General features: G+C 40.4%; 1 protein-coding gene across 1 annotated transcript; it reads left to right on the top strand.

Moving 5' to 3' along the window:
• Positions 1 to 3,198: 3,198 nt before the first annotated feature.
• On the top strand, positions 3,199 to 18,427 carry LOC143301120 (RNA ligase 1-like). Its single transcript, XM_076615172.1, has 7 exons — positions 3,199 to 3,341; positions 4,354 to 4,569; positions 5,452 to 5,606; positions 7,998 to 8,082; positions 9,477 to 9,671; positions 9,908 to 10,107; positions 17,588 to 18,427. Exons 2-7 carry the CDS (start codon positions 4,362 to 4,364, stop codon positions 17,789 to 17,791), a joined length of 1,047 nt encoding a protein of 348 aa, XP_076471287.1. The 5' UTR covers positions 3,199 to 3,341; positions 4,354 to 4,361; the 3' UTR covers positions 17,792 to 18,427.
• The last annotated feature ends 1,091 nt before the right edge of the window (positions 18,428 to 19,518 follow it).

The following is a 19,518-nucleotide window of genomic DNA, read 5'->3' as shown; positions in this document are numbered from 1 at the left end:
AAAACTGACAAAAAAAACACACAAAAAAAAAGCAAAAACAAAAACAAAACCGGCAACAACAACAACAAAACATACACATGGAAATATATTACTTGAATGGTACCCAAGGTGTGATTTCAGTTATCCTTTCACATCTTGTTCATAATTTCAACGATATTGTAGTGCCTCAGTGGAGCACTGATGTATGCCGTGTGTGTGTTGGGAGGTTGGGGGGTGCGAAGTAGGTTAAAACATATTGGAAGTGAATTTGTTACACACAGCAGTCAGTTTGATTTTTATTTCATTTACAGAAACCAAAACAGATAAGCAAGCCCACCTGTTCCTCGAAAATGTTTTCGATGAACTTGGGTATGCATGTTTTCAGTCGAAAATTATCATCATGCCAGCGCTCTGGCGGTGTTGCTTTTGCATACTGTAAGTGATCAGTGTATAGTAGTATTGATATTTTTTGATGATTTTGAAAACATGCTCCATGATATTCAAAGTAAACATATGACTATTATATGTTCTGTTAGCAGGTGACTTTTCGGTCTATGCCAACAACAACAAAAAGAAAGATTTTATCAATCTTCACCAGAGTGATGGTGCATGTCCACTAAGTAGTTAAATCAATATTTTTGGATGAGCAATAGCATCCAGTAAATTATAGACATAATCGAGATAATTGCTGGCCAAACAGCCATGGCTACAGATTGATTGACTTATGTAAATCGTTCTCATAATGGAAGAGCAGGGACAGATGTCGGAATAGGAATGTACAGTTGTAATGGCTGTTCTGTGGTTGACTACATAATTGGATCCCAAATTAAAGTGATGATATTTAATTTTACAAAAAAAAAAGCGAAAGCCTGCATGTTTTCAAATATTATGGTGAAGCATGCTTGGATGTTGTTGACTCTTCTAAATTTCTAATATGTAAGTATCGTGTACATCAGAAACGGCATTCTTAACTTATTAAGTTAAACAAAAATTATGAACAGGCTAAACAAACTAAATGTTTTCGTCAGTTAATTCAGTCAGCCAGAAATCAAGATTTAATTGTACATACTGTTTTTGCCATGTACCAGTCTATGATTGTTCCTATTTTATTATATGGTGCAGAAATATGGGTTTATGAGAATGCAGATATACTTGAAAAAAAATAGAACAGAAAATTTTGAAACGTTTTAATTGTTCAGATTGAACAGGAATGACCCAAATGATATATGGAGAAACTTATAATATTTATCCAATTAGTGTTTTAGCGAAAATGAGATTGTAATTAATGTAATTGTGATTAATGTAATCAAACACAGAAAAAATATTATGGAAAAATATACTTGATGCTATTTATAATCATCTGTATAGAAATTGCATTTATTCTTTAAAAAAAAAAAAAAAAAAAAAAGATGGGTGATATCAAATGGATTTTCATACAAAGAAACAGGGTATGACCGTGTTTGGGATGCTCATTCCTTCTGAAAGAGGAAATCTTTCTGCAAGAATATCAATATAGATGGGTGATATCAAATGGATTTTCATACTAAGAAACAGGGTATGACCGTGTTTGGGATGCTCATTCCTTCTGAAAGAGGAAATCTTTCTGCAAGAATATCAATATAGCGTTGGAAGATAATTTTCAAAATTTAAGGAGTCAAGCTCTGGAAGCGAGTAACAAATGTTAGTCAAGTTCTGTCGAAATTTCAAAGGTGATTGTTGAAAGAGAAAAATACGCTAAGTCAAATATTTGCCCACAGTTTCGCTATCGGCATCTTCAAAGTTTCGAACTGATCGAGTAGTACTGTAATCATAATTATGAGCTCAAAATAGACTCAGTGAAATAGGAACTGAAATCGCCGCGGCCGCACTGCAGTGGCATCACCCCACGCCGGGGTTTGTCAGTAACGGGGTGAGAAGTTCTACTGAGTTTCATAATGGTCGGCCCCGGCCGCCCGTCCCAAGTATGATCAGTTTCGAAAAAAGCATGTGTCTAAATGTTGTCTCCGAAATCGATTTTTAATTTTTGTCAGTAATATGCTCAAAGTAGGCACACACACACACACACACACACACACACACACACACACACACACACACACACACACACAAGTTATTTCAGCTGTAACTTAAATACGTTTATTACATTTGCAAATTAATGGTTGCCGCCGTGGCCGCGGCCGCGGGGCCGCAACTAAGTGTACGCCAGTGGCCGGTTAGCGTCGCGGCGGCGGAGGCTGACGCCGGGCTGGCAAAACGCGGGTTCGATTCCCAACGGAGGCCGTGGGTCAGTCTTCGGCCCGCCGGGGGCCGCGCGCGGCCGGCTCCTATCCTATAATGGGCTTAACTGGGAAGACTAGGACCACACACTGAGTCTCAGTAGTACGCCGCTGAGCCGCACGGTATCATAAGTCATCCACTTCCGTCACTACGGTCACGGATGTGTCTTTTTGCTCAACTTTCCTGACTATCAAGTGTCTGTATCTCAGTTTCGGGCCTGGGTGACGCCAGAATATAGTTATCAAAGAAAGCGAGGAGTAGGCCTACCTTGTCACTGACGTAGTCTGAAACCCGGCATAATGGACTCGGACTTCCATAGCAACATCGTCCACAGTTATCACCATCCCGGTTCCTCCTTCATTGTCAATATTTAGATAAAAAGAAAATAGAATGGAACCAAATAAAAGTGCACCAACGTCCGTCAGTGGCATTTCATGCCCTGCTCTCAGGCCGCATGGTGACCTCAGTTTCGATCCTCAGTGTACCTACTTCCGTGCTTGCCAGTGGGATGAGCCCAGTCTAGCACGGTCTTGGCCTATCGGCAGTTATGGGGGGCCGGCGGTGGGGGTGGGGGTGACTCCTCGATGGGAGGACGTGGTTGCGGTCTCTAGTACGGGGGCGTCCTCTGTTACGCATTACCGGTAATGCGCGGTAATAATGGGCGTGGACATTACTCCACCAGTTACACAGAGGAGTGAAGGAGAAGATAGCTCATCATTTAATTCAGTCACACAGAGCTTTTTAAATGAGTCGAGTGAGCAAGGCTCATTTATTTATTTATTCATCTTACATATTATAATCATCACGATGTTGACCATGTAAATGGAGGTAGGCTCTAAGCACCATAATTTGACTCGAACTGGAAGTTGCCTCTGTCAGCCGCTCCATGTGGGGCACTTTCATTCGTTTGTCCATGTTCATATTCAGGGGAAACCACTCTGTTCGATAAATCATTCTGGTCATGCTGTAAACAGCGATTGCTGCCACATTGCACGATCAACATTTTGTCATAAAATAACCGTCCGCGAACATTTTTACCATTTACCATTGTTGTTTCCGAGTGATTCTCTGATTCATCCAGGCTGGTAAGTTCAATTGAACTGGACGACCGTGTCCTGATAATGAAGTATGGTGCCGTGCGATCGTCTGCACTGCAAGAACCATTTGATTTTTTTGATATTTCGATTTTATTTTTATAATTAGTTTCTCTGTCAGGAAATGTACTTTCAGTTTTTCAGCCGAACATAACATCTCGAAAATCTTGTTTGTAATGATAAGCTAAATGTCGAAAATGAGTAGATTATCGAAATATAGAAAATGTGTGTGTGTGTGTGTGTGTGTGTGGACCGTGGGAAAAAGGCAACACTGAGAAATTTGTGATGCCAAATGAAATGTAACAAGTAGAAAATACAGAGATACGCGTATCTTTCCCATAGCTCAGATTTAAAATTTGTGTTAAAACAGAGCATTTTGCAGACACATGTTGCACTCGTGTGTGTGTCTGTGTGTGTGTGTGTGTGTGTACAAACACACATCCATTCATCTCTTATCTTCATACAGTGTTCCTTCAAAACAAGATTCCATGACCATAGAAAAATACTGTTCTTCCAATCTATTTCAGATTGTTTCAGAGTCATTTGATTTTTCTTTAGTTTTCTTTTCTTCAGTGAATTTGTATCAAGATAGAATGAGAAGCTAGTTTGATTTACACAAAACCACTTGCATGAATGTTCAAACATAACACCCACCCCCCCCCCCCCACACACACACACACACACACACTTGCAAATGTGCATATAAAAACATGATCAGGGGCACTGATAGTACACATCCAAGTTTTTATTTTACTGATGTTTTTAACTTAATTTTAAAGATTTAAAAAATTTTTTTTATCATTCATTATTGATTAAAAAGAAAATGCATAGATTGCAGTAAGTTGCCCACCTGGTCATGGTATCTCTTCTTAACTCTGATATTGTGTTATAAAAATTGTCTTCAGGTGTTTGTGATTTTTACAAATAAGGACTTTTAAACATATCATAATAACTCTGATTTGTATTTGATTTTAAAAAAATTATTAAAAAAATCTTTTTTCAGCAGTCATTATGGCATCATGCATAGCTGTGCAACAGAAAATGTCATGTGTGTACGTGACGGGCGTACAGAACACACCTTCTACCAAGAGAGCCAACCAACAGTTCAAGGTCACAGCATCAGATGTGCTGAACCCTGAGGTCGATGTACATGACCTTGAAGCTGCCTGTGCCACGGAGAAAGTGGACGGAACATGCTGTCTGGTCCAGGAATACCAAGGTGCTCTTGACAGTTGTAAAGACAAGAGAAATGAATAAAGAAGGGAAGGTGGGGTTGGAGCAAAAGAAAGGACGGTGTCTGCTGCTGTTAACAAGACAGCTGTGCAACAGACTATAGATTCAAGACCAGGAGTTTCCATAGGTGCCAAAGTTGGCATTAAATGACAGTATTGTTTAATGTCTTGTTTGACACTGTTAGAGCAAGCTGTTTTCTGAAAACGTCCCAAAGATTTTATCGATCATATTTGGAGTTTAGATCACTTTTTGAGTTAACTATACTCCCAGCTTTCCAGATGCAGAGCTTAGATTGTGAATGCTGTGAAAAAATGAGATATCAAAGAAAAAAAATCAAATAAAGATTTAATTTTGTCATTAAGTTAACCAGTGGAACTATATTAGTATATGCCATGTAATATACCTATTGCAAGACAAATATCTATTTAGATTTGTGTATGGAAAACCTGAGGGTTACCACGAGTTATTTGTATACTGCACACAGGTCTTTGGCTTCCAATCTCATCCAAGAGATCAGCTTCCAGAAACCATCTGAGGTCTATAATGAAGAGGTCAGGGTGTGGGGGAGGTGAATCCTGGCCCATCATGGCTGAAACCTGGGGCCTCTTGTTGTCTATGTGGGTGCTGTACCCACTTGACCACCACTCCACTTCATGTCAAGGTTTACATTACATATTTCCTTTTGAAGAACATTATAACAATCTTCTTCTTCTTTCATGAGCTGTGACTCCCACGTTCACTGTTATATAATGATGGTGTTATGGCGGAATTTTGGCTTCTGTCAACTTTTTATCTAAATCCAGATAAAGACTTTCTCTCTCTCTTTCTCTCTCTCTCTCTCTCTCTCTTTTCTCTCTTTTGCTACCAGGTTTGCCATGGCTTTGGGCACGACTGGACCGAAAGCCGAACAAACAGGGGGATAAGAAATTTCAGCGCTACCAGTCCAAGCTGAAGGCGTGGAAGGAGTCAGAACAGACTGACAAGCCGCCGTCAATGACCTGGGATCATGAGAAAGATTTCAAGGTTAGCATGATAAGAGGGGTATGTGTCTGCACAAACAAGTCTGTAGTGACAGGCATGATGGTTATTACCATTATTGTTTTTTTGTTTTTTACTAGTCACAGCCCAGCCAACCTCACGCTGTCATATCAGGGTTGAGAAATGTTGATGATAATGGCAGTAGTAATGATAATGATCATAGCAGTGATTATTGTGACAGTGATGAAAACCTTTGTGAATAAGTTTGCGGGATGTATCATTACTTGGTGGTCATGAATAGTCTTTTGCGAATTTGATTGCTGTTCTCACAAATGTTGTTTTTTTTTGTTTTTGTTTGGTTTTGTGTGTGTGTGTGCGCGCGCACGCGCCTAGAGTTGACTTAATCAAGATTTTGTGCCTTTTAAATATTATTATTAGTAGTAGTAGTATTTTTATGTATTTATCTATTATTTTTAAAATTAAATTTTTAAAAATTTATTTTATTATTATTATATTTTTAAAATTATTATTGTATGTATATATATATTGTTGTTGTTGTTGTTATTATTATTTTTTAATTTATTTTATTTATTTTTTATTTATTTTTTTTTATTTAAAAAAAAAAAAATTAATTTTATCTTCTTTTTTTTCTCAAGGCCTGACTAAGCGTGTTGGGTTACGCTGCTGGTCAGGCATCAGCTTGACAGATGTGGTGTAGTGTAAATGGATTTGACCAAATGCAGTGACGCCTCCTTGAGTTACTGATACTGATACAAATATTTTATTTTCATTCAGTTATGTAGTTTCTCGATCACTAAGCAGCAACACAATCATTGTGAATACATATATTTATAGATACGGTATAACCATATGAACAAAAGGATTAAGTTTCAGTTTCTCAAGAAGGCATCACTGCATTCAGACAAATTCATATAAACTGCACCACATCTGCAACTCAGATGCCAGACCAGCAGCATAACCCAACACATTTAGTCAGGCCTTGAGTGCCTGCATATATTTTGTGTACCTATCAGAATGGATTTCTTCCACATAATTTTACCAGAGGACAACACTGTAGTTGCCATTGGTTCTTTTTGGGTGTGCCAAGTGTGTGCTGCACATGGGACCTCAGTCTGTCGTCTCATTTGAATGACTAGACGCTCAGCTTGATTTTCCAGTCAAACTTGGGAGAAAGGGCGAGACTGGGATTCAAACCCACACCCTCACAGGTACTGTACTGGTTGATGAGCATCTTAGCCATCTGCCACCTTCCTCCTGCCAAACACAGTGGTAATAGTTTGTAGTCTATAAGTTTAACTGGGGAAAAAAAAAAAGATGGCTCTTAATAAGCACTTTCACAAGTTAGAAATAAGTAATAGTTGCAAAAAGAAAGAAGTATATATATATATATATATATATATATATTGGTTTTATAATTCATGGGTGTTATTAATTACCTCCCTTAAAGTTAGAGCCCTCAACATACTTTCCCATATTGTTTTGCTAAAGCAGTTGATTCTTTCCTGATTTTGGTTCTGGGCGTTTTAGTTCTCTCTCTCTTTCTACATATATAATATATGTGTGTGTGTGGTGTGTGTATGTGTGTGTGTGTGTGTGTGTGTGTGTGTGTGTGTGTGTGTGTGTGTGTGTGTGTGTGTGTGTGTGTGTGTGATCATGAGGTATTTGTTAGAAGAAAACCTGAGTAACTTTTTCTTTATTTTTTTTTCTTTTACAAATTAATGTACAGGATCAGGGATGATTTCATGGCGCAATATCAAACGACAAACAAAACAAATTTCCTCGTGAATAAATCCTGCATGTATTTCATGTTTCTTTCACTGGAGTTGCTGCATGCACATGTTAGATGAAGGACATATGAATGGATTTGGAGCCAGCTTAATGTTGGGAGTGTCTGGTTGCTTTTTTAATTTTTATATATTTTCTTATCTATGTACCCTTTGGTTATTAACTTCATGCTAGCTGAGGATGGCATGAGCAGCATTGGTTTGGAATAGTGTGTCATGTCCCTGTCTACGTGTACCGAATGTAACAGTAGTTATTTGTTATTTAATATTCTCCCTCCCTCTCTCTCTTTTGGCCCTATCGTTTTCCACTTCACTGTTCCAGCTTAAAGTACCACAATTCAGTATCAGGAACTACTTGCAAGAAATTCTTGTTCCATGGTCATTTAGAAGTCCTGTAATCATGGTCAAAATTCCGTATGTCCTCTGCTCGTGCATCCTATAACAAAGAACATGGATAAGGACTAAATGAAAGATAGCCACTGTGGGTGGGTACATCATATCTGTGTGAAGACTTTCTTAACTTTCATCAGTTATGCTGTCATTGACAGAAATCAATGTTGTTGTTTTTTAAAAAATTTTAATATATTTTTTTTATTATTATTATTTTTCTTTAATGATGTTTCATATTCAGGAGGTGCCAGCCACTTGGATTCCAGCTTCTGGGATTGAAGTTGTTGATGGTGATCCTCAGCCTGATAAACTGGGTCACACCCCGGGTAGGTGCTGTGCTATGTCCTGAAGATAAACTGGGTCATACCCTGGGTAGATATGTTCCGTACTGTGTTGCTACTGTGCTAGTAAGGTTGAGGTGTGGTATTTAGGGAGTGCATTACCTGGCGTTATTCTCTGTATGTGTTTTGTTGCACTGCATGGTAATTTGATCTGCTGTGACATATACTGCATCGCATTGCATTCACAGGCATCAAAATCAGATCAAAAGAACCTTGTGAAGGTTGTGACTGAGTTTTGCTGTGAGGAAGTCATAATATGCTGTTTGAAAATTGTAAATTTGGCATTAACATTACAACAACAACAACAAAAAATCATAATTAATAATTAAGTGTGTACTATTTAGCTATTTTTCAACTTCTCTTTCTCATCACCACCACAATTTATGTCAGACGTACCATGCTTTTTGACAAGTTCTTCCAAAGCTGGCTGGCAGCTCTCCATGAAATGAAGATGGGGAAAAAAAAGTGTATGCTTGATGCTATAAAACAAAAAAGGTTTTAAAAATGAATATGTTTGACCCCCCCCCCCCCCCCCCTCATTCCCCCCATTCCCCCCACAAGAAATAAAAAGAGTAAATGATAAGAGAATACATATAATAATGTACTGTTTCGTACGTTTTCTGAGTTTTGTTGCATTATTTGATGTTTTATAGCACTGCACTGTATGTTGTGTTGTGTTGCATTATTTGATCTTGTATTTCCTTGCTCTGTGCTCAGTGTTGCTGTGTTGTTTGACATTGTACTTTCCTGAGCAGCATTCTATGTTGTGTTGTGTTGCATTCTTTGATGTTGTACTTTCTTGCACAGCACTCTGCGTTGTTGCAAGATTTGTCGATGTGCTTTCTTATGCAACACTGTGTTGTTTTGTGTTGCATTGATGGTGTACTTCCTTGCATGCATTGCATTGCATGTGATATTGTTTTGAATCATTTGATGTACTGATGTGTTTTGTTGCGTCGTTCGATGCTGTACTTTCTTGTAAGTACTGCACTGCATGATGTTGTGTTTAAATATTTGACGTACTTGCTGGTACAGATCTCTGTTATATTGCATTCTTTGATGTTGTGCTTTTTTATGCAGCACTCGATGTTGTATTGTGTTGCGTTGCATTCTTTGATGTTGTACTTTCTTGTACAGTTTTCTGTGTTGTATTGTGTTGCGTTGCATTCTTTGATGTTGTGCTTTTTTATGCAGCATTCTGTGTTGTATTGTGTTGCGTTGCATTCTTTGATGTTGTACATTCTTGTACAACACTCTGTGTTGTGTTGTGTTGTGTTGCATTCTTTGATATTGTTTTTTGTTGTTGTTTTTTGTTGTTGTTTTTTGCACTACATTGTATGTTGTGTTGCATTATTTGATGTTGTATTTTATTTGTGCAGGCTGGGTCCCAGTGGAGACAAACTCTCGTCAGTATTGTTGGCACCTGTCGTCAGTCAACCTTGACCTTGGCATTGGCCTTGTTCTGTGTCGTGGGGACGACGGGAGAGAGCTGGTTATAAAGTGTCAGCCATTGTCAGAGCTGTGCGGGAAAACGTGTGAACTGATCGGAACCAACATAAACGGAAATCCTTATGGTGGGTCATGCTTAGAAAGGTGGCACTTTGTGTGTGTGTGTTTGTGTATGTGCGTGTGCGTGTGTGTGTGTGTGTGTCTGCGCAACAGCCTGAAATAACACTGTAAATATTTGTTGAAAAACAGCTGAACAGCCGGAATAATGGTGTAAATATTCATTAAAAAAAACATAAACAACCCCAAAGAAACCCAGCTCTGAATCAATGAAAACAACTCACCTCAATAAGGTTTGTCCCAGGTGTGGGAAACAAACGGACCCCTCTGCACCTGTTGGTGGTGCACGGCTCACTACCCGTCACCTGTCCATCACCTGCCCAGAGTGGCGCCCTGCACCGATGGCTCTCCAAGGAGGAGGAGGAGGAGGAGCCCGAGACAGACAGTGACAGCAACAAGGTGGAAGGCGTGGTGTGGCACTGCCCCTCTGGAGCTCTCTTCAAGGTTAGTGGCTGCAGGAACAATTATATATGGATACTTATGTGTATATATAGTGTCTATCCTCGGTCAGAGACCAACCAAGCTCTGAGCAAAGTGACTGCACGAAAAAGATATGTGGATATAGTTTCTATCCTTGCTCTGAGCAAAGTGACTGCACGAAAAAGATATGTGGATATAGTTTCTATCCTTGCTCTGAGCAACTGACTCGGATCGTTTTAGATTGCGCCAAAGCAGCAGTCCCATCGTCTACCTCCAAGCCTCAGGTCCCTAGAACGCCCTGGTTCAACGCGGAATGTCGGGAGGCCCGCAAGTCTCGGAAGAGAGCGCAGCGACGCGTCTTTCGGAGACCGGAGTCCGATAGCGTTCGAACCCATCAACAGCTGAGGGCGAAAGCCAGGTATGTTTTTAAAAAGAGCCAGAGGAAGTCTTGGAGAGATTTCTGCTCTTCCTTAACCTCCAACACACCCAAGAAGAAAGTGTGGAGGGTTTTAAAAAGAATTAAGGGCAAAAACGCATGCCCGACCTTCCACCATCTTAAACTTTCAGACGCTCTGGTCACAGAGAAGAAAGCAGTTGCCAATTTGCTTGCCTCCACAATAGAACAGAACTCGAGATCTGCTAACAAATCTGCTCGCTTTCTTAAAACCAAAAACCTGTCAGAAAAAACACCATGTAACTTCTTTTCCGACAACACAGAGAATTACAACCTTCCTTTCACAATGAACGAACTTAAATCTGCCCTTCAGACCTGTACGGATTCCTGTCCAGGAATGGACGAAGTCCATTATAAACTCCTAAAGCACCTTCCCCAAACCTGTCTGGACACCCTGCTTAAAGTTTATAACCACATCTGGGTCACAGGCTTCTTTCCACCCTCCTGGCGGAAAGCCCTCATAATCCCGCTGCCGAAACCGGGAAAAGACCCCTCGAACCCCTCCAACTACCGCCCAATTGCACTGACCAGCTGCGTCTGCAAACTGATGGAGAAGATGGTCAACGGTAGACTGATGTGGAAACTAGAGACCGACGGCCTTCTGGCGAAGGAACAGTGCGGTTTCCGCAAGCATCGCTCTACCGTTGACCATCTGGTTCGTCTGGAAGCCACGATAAGAAATGCTTTCGTCAACAAACAACATGTGGTGGCCATATTTTTTGACCTGGAGAAAGCTTACGATACCACGTGGAAATTTGGTATTCTTTCCGACTTGCACAAGCTCGGCTTCCGAGGACACCTGCCTCAGTTTATCCACCAAATTTAAAGACAGAGTAAATAGTAAGAGAAATAATAAGTCTGCGTAACTTTTCCTGATTTTCACACATGATGTCTGTTACCTGCAGGCACCTGTATGTTGCTGCTTGTTTGCATTAATTTGATCTTGTTTTCCTTGCCTGTGCTCAGGTGCTGTGTTTTTGAAAGTGTACTTCTGAGAGCATTCTATTGCTGTTGTGGATGCATTCTTTGATGTTACTTTCTTACAGCAACTCTGCGTGTGCACATGTTACGCCGAGGCTTTCTTATGCAACACTGTGTTGTTTTGTGTTGCATTGATGGTGTATTCCTGCATGCTTGGCATTGCATGTGATATTGGTTTGAATCATTTGTGTACTGAGTTTTTGTTGCGCTACTGATGCTGTACTTTCTGTAAGTATGCACGCAATGTTGTTTAAATATTGACGTACTCTGTACAGATCTCTGGTTATATTGCATCCTTGTGTTGTGCTTTTAAGGCAGCACTCGATGTTTATGGTGTTGCGTGCATACTTGAATTTGTACTTTCTTGTACAGTTATATCTGTTGAAATTTGTTGCGTTGCATTCTTTGAGTTGCTTTCTGCACAGCATTCAGTTGTGTTGCGTTGCCATTCTATGATGTGGTCTTTTCTCACACAGCAGTCTGTGTTGTATTGTGTTGCCTTGCATTCTTTGATGTTGTGCTTTCTTGTACAGCTTTCTAGGTTGTATTGTGTTGCGTTGCATTCTTTGATGTTGTGCTTTCTTGCACAGCAGTCTGTGTTGTATTGTGTTGCGTTGCATTCTTTGATGTTGTGCTTTCTTGCACAGCATTCTATGTTGCGTTGCGTTGCATTCTTTGATGTTGTGCTTTCTTGCACAGCATTCTATGTTGTGTTGCGTTGCATTCTTTGATGTTGTGTTTTCTCACACAGCATTCTGTGTTGTATTGTGTTGCGTTGCATTCTTTGATGTTGTGCTTTCTTGCACAGCATTCTATGTTGTATTGTGTTGCGTTGCATTCTTTGATGTTGTGTTTTCTCACACAGCATTCTGTGTTGTATTGTGTTGTGTTGCATTCTTTGATGTTGTGCTTTCTTGCACAGCATTCTATGTTGTATTGTGTTGCGTTGCATTCTTTGATGTTGTGCTTTCTAGCACAGCATTCTATGTTGTATTGTGTTGCGTTGCATTCTTTGATGTTGTACTTTCTCGCACAGCATTCTATGTTGTATTGTGTTGCGTTGCATTCTTTGATGTTGTGCTTTCTTGCACAGCATTCTATGTTGTGTTGCGTTGAATTCTTTGGTGATGTGTTTTCTTGCACAGCATTCTATGTTGTATTGTGTTGCGTTGCATTCTTTGATGTTGTGCTTTTTTATGCAGCATTCTGTGTTGTATTGTGTTGCGTTGCATTCTTTGATGTTGTACATTCTTGTACAACACTCTGTGTTGTGTTGTGTTGTGTTGCATTCTTTGATATTGTTTTTTGTTGTTGTTTTTTGTTGTTGTTTTTTGCACTACATTGTATGTTGTGTTGCATTATTTGATGTTGTATTTTATTTGTGCAGGCTGGGTCCCAGTGGAGACAAACTCTCGTCAGTATTGTTGGCACCTGTCGTCAGTCAACCTTGACCTTGGCATTGGCCTTGTTCTGTGTCGTGGGGACGACGGGAGAGAGCTGGTTATAAAGTGTCAGCCATTGTCAGAGCTGTGCGGGAAAACGTGTGAACTGATCGGAACCAACATAAACGGAAATCCTTATGGTGGGTCATGCTTAGAAAGGTGGCACTTTGTGTGTGTGTGTGTGTGTTTCTGTATGTGCGTGTGCGTGTGTGTGTGTGTGTCTGCGCAACAGCCTGAAATAACACTGTAAATATTTGTTGAAAAACAGCTGAACAGCCGGAATAATGGTGTAAATATTCATTAAGAAAAACAAAAACAACCCCAAAGAAACCCAGCTCTGAATCAATGAAAACAACTCACCTCAATAAGGTTTGTCCCAGGTGTGGGAAACAAACGGACCCCTCTGCACCTGTTGGTGGTGCACGGCTCACTACCCGTCACCTGTCCATCACCTGCCCAGAGTGGCGCCCTGCACCGATGGCTCTCCAAGGAGGAGGAGGAGGAGGAGCCCGAGACAGACAGTGACAGCAACAAGGTGGAAGGCGTGGTGTGGCACTGCCCCTCTGGAGCTCTCTTCAAGGTTAGTGGCTGCAGGAACAATTATATATGGATACTTATGTGTATATATAGTGTCTATCCTCGGTCAGAGACCAACCAAGCTCTGAGCAAAGTGACTGCACGAAAAAGATATGTGGATATAGTTTCTATCCTTGCTCTGAGCAAAGTGACTGCACGAAAAAGATATGTGGATATAGTTTCTATCCTTGCTCTGAGCAAAGTGACTGCACAAAAAAGATATGTGGCTATAGTGTCTGCCCTTGCTCTGAGCAAAGTGACTGCACGAAAAAGATATGTGGATATAGTGTCTATCCTCGGTCAGAGACCAACCAAGCTCTGAGCAAAGTGACTGCATGAAAAAGATATGTGGATATAGTGTCTGTCCTTGCTCTGAGCAAAGTGACTGCACGAAAAAGATATGTGGATACAGTGTCTATCCTCGGTCAGAGACCAACCAAGCTCTGAGCAAAGTGACTGCAAGGAAAAAGATATGTGGATATAGTTTCTATCCTCGGTCAGACACCAATCAAGCTCTGAGCAAAGTGACTGCAAGAAAAAGATATGTGGATATAGTGCCTATCCTTGCTCTGAGCAAAGTGACTGCATGAAAAAGATATATGGATATAGTGTCTATCCTCGGTCAGAGACCAACCTTGCTCTGAGCAAAGTGACTGCACGAAAAAGATATGTGGATATAGTGTCTATCCTCGGTCAGAGACCAACCAAGCTCTGAGCAAAGTGACTGCATGAAAAAGATATGTGGATATAGTGTCTGTCCTTGCTCTGAGCAAAGTGACTGCACGAAAAAGATATGTGGATACAGTGTCTATCCTCGGTCAGAGACCAACCAAGCTCTGAGCAAAGTGACTGCAAGGAAAAAGATATGTGGATATAGTTTCTATCCTCGGTCAGACACCAATCAAGCTCTGAGCAAAGTGACTGCAAGAAAAAGATATGTGGATATAGTGCCTATCCTTGCTCTGAGCAAAGTGACTGCATGAAAAAGATATATGGATATAGTGTCTATCCTCGGTCAGAGACCAACCAAGCTCTGAGCAAAGTGACTGCACGAAAAAGATATGTGGATATAGTGTCTATCCTCGGTCAGACACCAATCAAGCTCTGAGCAAAGTGACTGCACGAAAAAGATATGTGGATATAGTGTCTATCCTCGGTCAGACACCAATCAAGCTCTGAGCAAAGTGACTGCATGAAAAAGATATGTGGATATAGTGTCTATCCTCGGTCAGAGACCAACCAAGCTCTGAGCAAAGTGACTGCACGAAAAAGATATGTGGATATAGTGTCTATCCTTGCTCTGAGCAAAGTGACTGCACGAAAAAGATATGTGGATATAGTGTCTATCCTCGGTCAGACACCAATCAAGCTCTGAGCAAAGTGACTGCACGAAAAAGATATGTGGATATAGTGTCTATCCTCGGTCAGAGACCAACCAAGCTCTGAGCAAAGTGACTGCAAGGAAAAAGATATGTGGATATAGTGTCTATCCTTGGTCAGACACCAATCAAGCTCTGAGCAAAGTGACTGCATGAAAAAGATATGTGGATATAGTGTCTATCCTTGGTCAGACACCAATCAAGCTCTGAGCAAAGTGACTGCACGAAAAAGATATGTGGATATAGTGTCTATCCTTGCTCTGAGCAAAGTGACTGCACGAAAAAGATATGTGGATATAGTGTCTATCCTCGGTCAGAGACCAATCAAGCTCTGAGCAAAGTGACTGCAAGGAAAAAGATATGTGGCTACTTAAATAGTGTCTATCCTCAGACAGAGACTAACCAAGCTCAAGTGTAAGTGCTTTACAAACATGGTTCGTGTTGTCATTTGAACAACAGGCTGTCTACCTAGGTATGGAGCCGACTGACAGTTGCCATTGGCACTGCGCTCGTTTGTTTCCTGTGTCATTCAGTCAGATTTCAGTCATGCACACGTACACACTCATACAGACATGTAGCATTTTACGTGTATGACTGTTTTGTTTATCTAACTGTGCCATATAGGCAGCCGTACTCCGTTTTTAGGGGTGAGCATGCTGGGTATGTTCGTGTTTCCATAACCTACAGAACAATGACAAGGGTTACAGGATTTTTTATGTGCGTATTTGATCTTCTGCATGCATATACACATGCAGGGGCTTCAGGCACTAGCAGGTATGCACATCATTATGTTGACCTGGGAGATCAGAAAATCTCCATCCTTCACCCATTAGGTGCTTTTACTGAGATTCGAACCCAGGACCCTCAGATTGAAAGTCCAGTGCTTAAAGAGAGAGTCAAGTTGGATTCAGGCATTGTGGTATGATTGCATTGTATAGGTATTATGATGCATAATTGGGATGATGAGTGTTGCGAAGTGTGGGTTCGTGGGTGACAGCCAGCTGGATTCAAGAATTGTGACATGATCATATGTGCATCATTTAGGTGTTGTTGATCTATGATATGGATATCTTCAAGCATTTCTCCTCTTCATATGGGCCAGATGGCCTGCAAAAACTGAATAAACCATTATTGTTGTCATTGCACACATACACACACACGCACACATGCACGCACACGCTTGCGCCACCCGTGATGGCGCACAAAAAGAAATGATTCTATGAAACTTACTTACCCGTTTGTCTATGGCATATGTATTTATATCACCGCTATTGTAGACTGGTTTTCAGTCTGCGTTGATGGTTTTGTATGTTTGTTTCATGTTTTTTTCTTTTATCAAAAAGAGAGAGAAAAAAACAAACAAAAAAACACACACAAAAAAAACAAACCCTGTTACAGTTCAGGCAAGATGGAAGAAGCTCACAGATCAGCTTTCGTAGTAAATGTGACAAACCTTAACTCTCTCCATACGAATGGCAAAAGAGATGACATTAACTGCGTTTCACTCCAATTACCACCATCAAAATATTGCAAGCGGAAGGCTCTTATACTGAAGAGGTGAATGTTGACAAAGAATACCACAATTCTGACAACGGAAGCTAAAGGTTGGGTCATTGAGACACCCACTGGACATCCGAGGGGTCTGTGTAGAGGAGATAAGAGGACTGGCCGTACTGAGTGATTTAACGGTGGTGGGAAGATGATGATCTGTGGAAGAGATGGAGGTGGAACAGTTCATACTGTACACCCTTCTTCAGCCACTTGAGAGTGGAGAGAGAGAGCAGACTGGAGAAAAATGCTTTTTGCTCAAAGTTTTATTTTGATTCATTGCAAGTGAGATAAATTTCAGAATGGTGTGCATTGGCAGTGGAGGGATGGAGGGGAGGGGAGGGTCAGGGTGGGGGAGTTAGGGGGGGTAGGGCAGGGCTGGGGGGGGGGGGCAAGGGGGGGAGGAGGGGGTATTACACTGAACCAGAAAATCAGCAAAACATGTTTTGTGATATAGGTGATTTGGGAATGGGAAGGGGAGAAAAGGAAACGGGAACAGCAGGAGTGGGTATGGTGTTTTTGGGGGGATGTTGAGATGTGTTGTAGTTGTGGTTCCCAGCCTTAAGTTCAGGAAAGATTTCTTTCTTTCCTTTTTTTTTCTGTTTTTTTTTTTCTTTTTTTTTTTGTTTGTTTTTGTTTTTTGCTGATGGACTCTGACACATGGACTGTCTGTGGTGAAAGGTAGGGGGGAAAGCTACCATGTTAAAGGACATAAACCGAAACACAACGATAATGACACCCCACCGATGCACCTTTAAGGTAACACAATGCTGACCCCAGCAACAAGCCTTAGCATAATGCTAACCCAGCAATGTATCTTAACATAATACTAAACCAACAAAACTGTATGAAAAGCATTTAAAAAAAACAACAAAAAAACAACCAAAAAACAAAAGCCCATGATTAGGGATCATCATCAAAACTTCAAAAATATTTGTGCTTGTGTTTGTGCGTGTGTGTGCATGCATGTGTGTGTGTGTGTGTGTGTGCGCACATGAACATGTGTGTGTGTGTGTGTGTGCGCGCGCACATGAACGTGTGTGTGCGTGTGTGAGTGTGCGCGCACATGAAATGTATCTTCATGTTCAGTCATTACGTATGCTGTTCTTCTTTGCTGCCGACAGTTGCACCGTCATCACCTCAACCTGCCCTGGCCAGTCAAAGAGCCCCGTCTGTCTGGGCAGCCAGTCAGAGTACACGTGGACTCTGCCCACTTTGGCTTTGACATGGACAGCAAAAAATCTCACTTCTCCTTCCTGGCGTCCGTGAACGGGAGTCGTGCTGACAAGTTGTGTGAACTCCATCATCTGCTCAATGAGGAGAAATAGCACTGAATATATATATATATATATATATATATATATATATATATATATATATATATATATATATAATTTTTTTTCTCCAAAATAGCAGTCATAAGTCTGTGTTCTTTCTCAAGGAAATTATTGTGTGTGTGGTCACAAGCTTTGACCTGTCTCCTCAGTTGGTGAGACTCAAGCATACACAACTTAAACAGAGAGGCATGTGTGTAAACACACCCACGGTTGCACACACACACACACACACACAGACATATATATATATATATGTGTGTGTGTGTGTGTGTGACTGGGCACACTTTCTCTTGCATGAAATCCCATGCGTTTTTTTGAGGAGTCGACAAAATCTGTACAAGCACTTGCGCGTTGCAAACACACGAACACATTTGCTCATGTGGCAAGTGTGCATGTGTGTGTACTTGTGCGTGTGTGTTTGTCAACATGTTCTCCCACAAGAATAAACAAGAACATCTTTCCGAATATATGAGCTGGTATTCGTTCATCACCATCCATCGCTAGGTAGCCATCTTCACAATGTAGACTGCTGGGACAATATGTCAGTGACTGTGCCATTTTTTTTTTTTTCTCTTTTCTTCTTTAAACGAAAAGAAAAGTGAAAAAAACAAAACAAAACAAAACCAACTCTTTGAATTGAATTCACTATAGACATGATGTGAAGACCTGTATGAGAAATTCATACTTGATCTGTGGTGTTAATGACTAATTATAGGACAGTGTAAATGTGTTAGTTTCGATGTTTATTTCATAAACACATTTTAGCTGATCCAAGTACACACACACACACACACACACACACACACACAATGAGGTATTATGAGTTTAGAAAGATTACAAGACATATACATTGCTTCCTTCAAAATGCATCAAAGTAAAAACAAAAGATTTTAATTTTCTCAACTTCCCTTCATCAGACAGGACTCATAAATAGAGCAAAAAATTGGAACAAAAAAATTTTATGTATCAAGCAAAACAGAATCATTCCACTGTAAATGAAATGCAAGAAAACAAGTTCATGGTTATTACCGTAACTTAGAAAACTCGTTACACAGATTTTTATGTCATTTATCAATTCTTATTGTTATTATTATCATTATTATCATGAAAGGTGATTTTTATTGCATGAATATATCGATTTATCTAACTGCGTGCTTCATGTTGTTGCGTTTTAATAACAATCTGCTGCCATCGCAAAGTCAAAATGACAGTTCTTGTGGTAAGTGTGTGTGTGTGTGTGTGTGTGTTCGTGTGCATCTGATTTTCTTGTGTGTGTCTGTGTGTGCACCTGTTTGATAACTGTTTGAAAACCCATTGAATTGATGTGAAACAAGCACATTCCACACAGATTGAAGACTGACATCAGCACTTTATGCTAAATTCTTGATAATGTTGTTTATCACTGCACACCTCTGCAACTGAAACTACCAGTGTCACTTTTCACAGGACTGGCATCCTTGGATTTCTGCTCTCTTTTTTCTTTTCTTTTTTTTGTTTCATTTTGATTTATTTTTCTTCAGGAAAACAATGGCTGACTCATGGTTGTATGACACTGTCACATGTTGAACATATATTCATACATTTTAGGTTCGAAAAGATTAAAGGTTACACTCCATATTGCATGCATGGACACCAGGCAACAAGATATTGTGTAAAAAGTTATATGGGGCAACCAGCTAAACAATGGATGGGAAGCACAATACATGTTCAATCACAGC

This window comes from Babylonia areolata, chromosome 27, assembly GCF_041734735.1.
Source record: "Babylonia areolata isolate BAREFJ2019XMU chromosome 27, ASM4173473v1, whole genome shotgun sequence".
Classification (NCBI taxonomy): Eukaryota; Metazoa; Mollusca; class Gastropoda; order Neogastropoda; family Buccinidae; genus Babylonia; species Babylonia areolata.
The sequence above is the reverse complement of the archived record's forward strand: the minus strand, read 5'-3'. Positions and strand labels throughout refer to the sequence as shown.

Coding starts and splice junctions, on each gene's coding strand:
- LOC143301120 (XM_076615172.1), top strand. CDS start 4,362: ATGGCATCATGCATAGCTGTGCAACAGAAAATGTCATGTGTGTACGTG. Junction 9,672..9,907: donor CATAAACGGAAATCCTTATG/GTGGGTCATGCT, acceptor GGTTTGTCCCAG/GTGTGGGAAACAAACGGACC. Junction 10,108..17,587: donor CCTCTGGAGCTCTCTTCAAG/GTTAGTGGCTGC, acceptor TGCTGCCGACAG/TTGCACCGTCATCACCTCAA.